General features: G+C 40.3%; 1 protein-coding gene across 1 annotated transcript in view; it reads left to right on the forward strand.

Moving 5' to 3' along the window:
• Window positions 1-8,665, forward strand: part of fgd1 (FYVE, RhoGEF and PH domain containing 1) — a 31,667-nt gene extending 23,002 nt beyond the window's left edge. The window contains 3 exon segments of the mRNA XM_079676920.1: window positions 297-455; window positions 743-889; window positions 2,003-8,665. Coding sequence (XP_079533046.1) covers window positions 297-455; window positions 743-889; window positions 2,003-2,278 — 582 coding nt within the window. The 3' untranslated portion in view covers window positions 2,279-8,665.

Genomic DNA, 8,665 nt, shown 5'->3' on the forward strand with positions numbered 1-8,665 from the left:
CTGAACATCAGCAGGAGAGGACTCTTTAAAGTAGAGACACTACATACTGATATACACCTGAACATCAGCAGGAGAGGACTCTTTAAAGTAGAGACACTACATACTGATATACACCTGAACATCAGCAGGAGAGGACTCTTTAAAGCAGAGACACTACATACTGATATACACCTGAACATCAGCAGGAGAGGACTCTTTAAAGCAGAGACACTACGCACTGATATACACCTGAACATCAGGAGAATAGGGCCCCTTTAAGACAACACACATCTGACTGACTGTTGTTTTGCCTCCAGGTGGTTTGTGGGAAATGTTCAGAGTTTCGTGCTCGCCTTTCGTACGACAACAACCGCACCAACCGTGTTTGCATCGACTGTCACGCCATGCTGGTGGGGGCGTCGCCGTCGCCCGCCCTGCTGAGCAGCAGCAGCCAGAGGAGGCGCTCCATCCTGGAGGTCAGTGCAGAAAACATACTCTGAAAATAAGATAAGAAAAGATAAGATGCACTTTATTGATCCCAATTTGGGAAATGTTTGTGTTGCAGCAGCATAAAAAGACATGGCATTGTACAATAACAATTTAAAGAAATAAACAAGAAAGTAGAAAATGTTGAATTACAAATTTACAGTAACAAAATATAAAGCAAGTTATTATATATATAAATTATCTGTTTGTTGAACATTTCCTCTCCTTCCTGCAGAAACACTGACCCTCTTTATATCTCTGTCCCTTGTTGCTATAGAAACAGGCCTCCCTGGCAGCGGAGCACAGTGTGATTTGTAGTTTTTTGCACCACATGGAGAAAGGGAGTGGGCGCGGCTGGCAGAAAGCCTGGTTCGTCGTCCCGGAGAACGAGCCGCTGGTGCTCTACATCTACGGAGCTCCACAGGTACCTTTAATATATATATAAAATATGTAATATACCTTTATATTATTTACAGAGGTCTCCTGGTAAGCCAACGGTGCATTCAGGTGCTTTCTTCCAACTTTGGTTTCAGTTTCAGTTTTATAGGTCATGTGTATGTTCACACGGGGTCAATGTTACGATAAAAAAATGTTTGACTAGGAAAAGGACCTGCTCTGTAGCAAAGTCACAACTTGCTTTTACTAGATCACTAGAAGAATGAAAAAATGACAATAATAAGGAAAGACAGTAAAACATTAAAGGTGGGGTAGGTAATTCACTTCAGAAACACTTTTTGTTATATTCCATGGAATGCTCTTAACGTCCCGATAGCAATGAATATATTAAATGCTTTGACAATAAATACATAAAAAAATGTCATCTGTGGAAGCCGTAGTTCTGTAAAAAGCACGACCAATCATCTGAGCCGGCCCGGCTAAAATAACTGGATGGCCTACCTGCCTGTCAGCCTTCCATCTGTGCACAAACTGATCTCATGCCCTCATTGGTCATGTGCACGTTCGTGTGTGTTGGAGGAGGGGCTCTGAAGGAAGTCTGAAGGGAGGGGTAGATTTTTTTCGGCTGCGTACTTTCAAATTCTAGCGCACTCAAGCTGGTTTCTCCATTCTTACCTACCCTACCTTTCAAACGGAGTTGTTTGATAAAATAAGTAGAGACATAAGTATATTGTACCAATATAAAATAATGAGCATTGTGTGGAAAAGTAAGTGACAGTGTTGCACAAATGTAATGAAGAAAGGTAAATAAATAAAGTTCAGCTAAAAAGTGTAATTTACGTTTTTTTACTCGAGGGGGGGGTTCATGTGAAAACTTATTCCGATATCACATGAATGCAGCACAAATGCCCTTTCTAGAAATGTGAAGAAAAGTGAAAATTACACACACATATAAATACATTGAGGCTCAAAAATATGTAAAATTAAAGGAGGGGTCCCTGGCAGAATTGCATTTAGGTAATGAAAGCAAAAATAAAATCCACACAGGAAAGCAGCCATTGTTTCTTTAGTGGCGATGATGTATTACCCATGATGCAATATAAACAGCTAACTGACAGTATTGATCATATCTCCCCTCCAGGATGTGAAGGCGCAGCGCAGCGTTCCTCTGATTGGCTTTGAGGTCTCCCTCCCCGAGTCATGTGACCGCCTCGAGCGCCGCCACGCCTTCAAGATCTCCCAGAGTCACCTGACACTGTTCTTCAGCGCCGACTGTGAGGAGCTGCAGCGGCGGTGGATCGACATCCTGCTGCGCGCCGGGAGGGGGGAGGAGCCTCAGGTGCATCGGCCAATCGTGGAGAGTGTGGAGGAGGAGGGGGAGGAGCTTGCGACCGTAGCAGAGGACGAGAACACGTGATTCTATTGGAGGAGAGAAAAAAATGGCAACGATGATTAATATTGGTCCCTGTTGGAAACCATTACAAAACCAGTAGCTGATATTTACACACAAACACACACACACACACACACACACACACACACACACACACACACACACACACACACACACACACACACACTGCATGATGGCGTCTCTTCTTCTTCAACTTTTTTCGTGAGGCAGTGATGTGGGCGGAGCCTCTTCTCCCGCAGGAATCATGGGAACCACTGTGTTTTTCATCCCCTCAGTTTGGTCTCAAACACTACAGTACCCATAAGCCTCAGCTGTTTTCAGGTTTAAAAAAAAAGAGTAATGAGCTCTCTGATTGGACGGATTTCCTGGAACATGAAGCACATTCATCAGCTGCTGTTATAAACATTTTACCTTATGGTTTCCACTGATCCAGTGTTCAGAAGATCAACTGGTGTTAACTTAGTGGTTAAATCACATTGTTTTTTCCACTTTAATACAAATCTGAGACAAACAAGCAGCAACAACCATCAAGGAGTCACACAACACGCAGAGGGTTTTAATAACAAAACCGGCAGATCTAAAACTCCAGTTATTATTACTGATACGTTCTGTCAGTGCAAGAATAGTAAATTATTTCAACAATTTTCAGTTTTCTGCACAGACCAGTAAAAAGTGATCTTGTATGAAGACACTAGACTTACTGAAGCTCGGAAACACAAAGCAGATCTGCAACATTAAGGGATTCAGATTGGACAAACTGAGACACTCGGGTGAATTCACAAAAACTGGATTGATTTAGTTTCATGAATTGTGCAGCATTAGCAACCTGTATTTGCGCCGTCCCCAAGATCCGGTTCACAACAGATAATGCCCTAATTATGTTAAAATGAAAACACCCATTGAGATTTGCAGCTAATGGCAATTCTTTGGCATCTTACTGCGATCACATATGTTGCAAAATGTGAATGTCTTTGCACCAATCACATATTACATGAAGAGAGGAAACAGAGGTGCAAAGGCATTACTTAAAATACCAAAAGCAAGGTAATTAAACGAGACAGAAAAAAACTTATTGGATTTTTAAACTACTATCCTTGTCTGTGAGTATAAATGTGCTTCAGGTAACACAAACTCTGAAGGCACTAATAATTTCACTGTAACGGCCCCTACACACGGAATCATATGCCAGTACAAGCTCAAGCCAATCAAACCGCGTGATTGTGTTTCTGGGGCGGGAGATTCATGTGATTGGTTGTTGGTCGAGTTTCAGCCCCCCCCCCCCCCGCCGGCAAGCGATAGCGCACACCGCCGTGTGTCGGGGCCGTAACTGCGTGTGGCTGTTACGGCTAAACATTGTGATTTGGACTGCTTTTGCACGATGCTCAATTTAATGCCAAATCTCTGCAAATTCCCTGATTTTAAAAACGTGCAAATACCACAGGAGAACGGAGAAGCAATTGTCTTGGAAGTGCAATTAGGAATGCATTTAACCTTTTGTTGGCGCTTTGAGAAATAAACAGTATTGTTATATTCAGGCAGGTTTAGGGATTTGGCTGCAGAAGCTTTGCAATCCTTTTGTGAATGTTCCCCTGAGTGCAGTCCAGCTCAGTGTCCCTATGATTCACACTCATTTTGGACAATTCTGCACCTCCAGTTTTACATCCAACGCCAACGATGTAACTACAACCACCGTCTGGTGCTTGTTGGCTCACAGATTTAGTAAAAAAATGAGAAGTGTTAAAACATTGTTGGAAGTGAATCTGGTGTTTTGCAGAATCTTCCAATATCAGTGTTCAGATTGTTTCTGATGTCAACAAGCAAACAGGCGTGTTTCGACAAAAACAGCAACCTTCATTCATCTGACCCGAGTGGAATGGATTAAACAAGCACATACAAAAGCATTTCAGAGTCAAAATGGACAACAGATTTAAAATCCCAGCTGAGGGTTTATGAGTGGGTCTTCTACCGGACATGATGCAGCCACGAAGAAGAGATTAAAGAAGAGATTTTTCCCTGTTTTTAAAAGATACGTGTCAGCAGGAAGTTGATATAGACTGTCAAAAGGAGGAAACGCTGTGAGATTTTTAAAAAACAAAAGAAGAAAAAGACTGATGTGTCCTCTTTAAATGCACTTAAAAGACTTTTGATTTTTTTAACCCCAAAATTTGCCCCTGCAGATCAACTCCTGTATTTTGACTTTTAAACTTCACTGCTGCTGTCTGACAAATCCAAACCTGCCTATCGAATCACCTGTCCGGAGGTAAACTACATTTCCCAGCAGCCTCGGCTCCAAGTGGTGGACTCATTTTACCTGAAGCCTCTCTGCCTTCTGCTGGTGAAGTTCGGTACTGCAGATTTTTATAAAAATCACTGAGGTGGTTCATCGGGGTCCTCAAGAAATCGCCATGTTTTCAGATCACAAAAAAGATCATGAAGCAGAGAAACAAGAACTTAAAGAGTCCAAAAACGTAAATATTTTGGCTTCATTTATTCAGTTTTTCATTATTTTGTGCAAACCTTCGGAGACTGTGAACCACTATTTTCATTGTTAATAATTATGCTGATTATTTTCTCAATTAATATGGATTGTTTGGTCTATAATATGTCAGAAAATCCAAAATGGTGTCTTTTGAATGTGTTATTTTTCGTCAGTCCAAAGATATTCACCATTATATTAAATACAATATAAAATATAAAGCTGATAACCACCATATTTAGAGAATCTGAAAACATTGGAAGACGTCACTTTGGAGGCATATTCTATACCAGACAACCTATTGATTAATTGAGAAGATAATTAAATAGCTGAACATGAACATGATTGTTAGATACAAGGCCTCTAAAGGACACTGATGATCTCAGCCCCAGATGATGATGATGATGATGATGAAGATGGTGGTGGTGGTGGTGAAGTTTTTTTTTTTTTAAAAGATGGATGTATAAAGTTGGAAAAATAGTTTTTTTAAGATGGATACATGAAGAGGAACCAGGAACCAGCTGGACTGTACACCTTCATGTTGTCAGATGGACTTGGTGGTGTCTGTTTCCTGGATGTTAGGAATTAATCCAGCTATTAGACGGAGCCGAACTGAATCTACAAGAATAGACTTTAGTTGTTTTTATCATGTTCGCTTCCAGTGGTCCAGTATTTCTCTCTCTCTGTCTCTATAAACACCTTTTGGACAAAGTGTTTTGATATTGAAAATATTATTAATATTATTATTGTTATTCTGATGCTATGATGAAGTGAACAGACTTCTTGTTGGATATTTCGGTGTTTATGAGTCTGGGTTGTGTTAGATGTTTGCTTGATGCAAGTTGATGCAAGAAGAAAACAAAGAGTAAAGATTTTGTAAATATAATTTATTCTCCTGTGACCTCCCCGGTCATGTGACTATGTAAAGGTTAAAGGTTAAAACTCGCCGTCCCTCAACACAGCCGGGGCCAATCAAACTGTTTGGGTTTCAGCTGTGGCCATGTTGGCTCCATCATTTAGACTAACGGCTAACAGGGTGAAGCTTAGAGAAACAATCAACATTTTAGTAAATCCTCTCAATCTTTGTATTTCAAATGAATATCAGGTTCTCCCTGCTTCTAGTCTTGTTGCTAAGCTATGCTAAAGGTTTTCTCCTGCTTCTGGTCTTCGTGCCTATCTAGGCTATCACTTTCCCCTGCTTATAGTCTTTATGCTAAGCTAGGGTAAGAGTTTTATCCTGTTTCTGGTCTTCGTGCTAAGCTAGGCTAGCAATTTTCCCTGCTTCTTCTAAGCTTGGCAATTGTTGTGCTGAGCTAGGCTAGCATTTCCCTTCCTCCAAGTCTAAGCTAGGCTATCTGTTTCCCCCTGCTTCAAGTCTTTGGTGCTAAGCTAGCAGTTCCCCCCCTGCTTCAGGTCTTTGGTGCTAAGCTAGGCTAGTGGTTTGTCCAAGCCAGGCTAGCAGTTCCGCATTGCTACTAGTTTTTGTGCTAAACTAGACTATCCGTTTACCCTTGCTTCTAGTATTTGTGCTAAGCTAGGCTAACCACATCCTGGACACGCAGACAAAACTGAAAATGTTTTAAAAACTGGATTTCTAAAACTGTTGAACTCTTTCTTTACCTTCACAGCTCTGTCACTAACATGGTGCTCAGTGTGAACGTGGCTCTGGTTGTCGCAGTGTATTTTTAGCGTGTTTTTGGCGTGTAAAGCAGACTAAAGCAGTGGTGTTTTCTCTCCTAACCTCACGGGGAATGGAAGGAATTGGCCAGTAACTCAGCCTTAGTTCCCATCATCACCAGTTGTCTTCTTGATGTGATGAAAAATGTTTAAAAAATTCAATCTGAGTGACTCGTGTTGAGCAGTTGTTGATTCTTTTTGTTTTATTTCCTTTCTGTATTCAGATATTTTTGCAGACTGGTTCTGACCGGTTCTGACCAGTGTGTGTATGATACAATTGAACAGTGTGTTGTACCAATCCAGTGTGCACTTTTCTCTTTATGTGCCAAAATTCAGAACCATACAGTATTCAGTGAAGTTGTTGGCTAATATATCAGATTATGTTTTTTCAGTATTTCTACTTATTGTTACTTTGGGCTGGATACCAGTTTATAGCCATTTGCAGTCTCATAAACCAGTTTGAGCCAGCTATAACTACAGATGAACATTATTAAATGACTACACAGATTTTTTTTAAGGTGTGAAATCAACAAACTCCACAATGTAATTCCCGGCCAATTGACTTGCAGTGGGTTTCGAAATTCGGGATAACAGGCAGGGTTTTATAAGGAAATGCTTTCAGACCAACGGCCTTGCGAGAGATTGGCATGACTTTACTTGTACTTGTACTACCCTAATGCTAAACTAATTTATGTGAGGTGTATAATTTCCCTACATTATATTGTTTACTTACCTAACTTCTTAGACTTATTATCCGACCATATATATTGAACTTAAAAAAACATGACCTCCAAATCTCTAGTTAAGACTGCCTGTAAGCTGAGCCGGATAACGCCTGTTTTATTTACTCGTTGGAGCCGGTAACGTTACCAAGTGCAGTAACTTGTAGTTTCGATAGCTGGTTAAAACCGGTTCTAGCTGGTTCTATCCCATCAGAGCCGGTTCGGTCACACTGGACTGTCATTATTTTGCCTTACAGTTTCTGAATTTTATTGAACTTTTTCTTGTGCCAAATCAGACGACTCGATCTGTTCAACAGTTACAGTCTGTGGTTTTGTATTTATTTGTCATTTTTAATCCAAACTGTTATACTTTGTTATTTTGTTTTTTCCAAGTTCCAAGTTCCTGTCCTAATCCTGATATCCTCAGTGGTTTTTGGGATTACCTTTTTTAACTGTCTCCGATTCCCCCTCATCAGACGGTCACACAGTGTTATTATGGGCTGCTGTTACCATGGAATGCATTCGTGCTTTGACTTGCCGAGATTGAAGCTGAAAAATATATAACAAACCAAATAATGTTGATAAATGTAAACAGATTTATATAATACAGAGCTCTAACAGCCAATCAGAAAAGGACTGGGCAGTGATGTCATTTAGTTGAACTAAACCATGTTTTATCTCCTAACGCGTTACTATAGAGTGGTGCCGTGATGATGTATTTTTGTAGGCCAGACATAGAAGTTAGCATTGCATGGGTCGTTAGAAAAAAAGTAATGGAATTTTCCCCATTGGATTTCTGTATATCGCAGAAAAATAAGCCTTGTGGCCAACACACGTTTATGATACTCAACACGTTTTGTTCAGGGGGATAGTCTCCACATATTAACACCATTTTGTGATTTTTTAAATATAAATGTAATTGGCAGAAATATGTAGCTAATAACTACATCACGGTCGCATGGCTGCAAATCAAAATTGTGTCGGCATGATGTCGTTTAGCAGTCACTTTTTAGCAACCCCTGTTTTTATGACACATCGAAGCTTCAGACATTCATGATTGGAATGTATGCTGTTGTATTTTATTTTGTAGAACGAAACGTGAAAATCTCTTCAGCTTGTGTTAACCACAGATCTTATTTCAGGCTTCTAACAAAAAACACGTTAAAAAAAACGTTGACTTTGAGACGAGGGAATAGGAAGTGATGAAATGTCCTTTTGCAGGTTTTAGGACTCATCACGGCACCACTCTTTATAAATGCGGAGTTCAACATTAAATCTCTCTCTCCGGGTGTAACAGCAGCATGGTGGTGTATTCTTCTTCTTCTTCCTGTTGTACTTCTGGTATCTTATTGTTATTATTGAGTATTGATTGATTGATTGATCGCAGGTTATTGGTTAGTGGCCGGCCACTGCCTTCCATCCTGTCTGTTTCCCCATCATGCCCTTATCTATGAGAAAATACAATGAGAAATGTTTATTATGAGGTTATAAATGAAATAAAAATATGAAAACTGA

This window comes from Notothenia rossii (assembly GCF_949606895.1).
Source record: "Notothenia rossii genome assembly, chromosome: 4".
In the NCBI taxonomy this organism is placed as follows: Eukaryota; Metazoa; Chordata; class Actinopteri; order Perciformes; family Nototheniidae; genus Notothenia; species Notothenia rossii.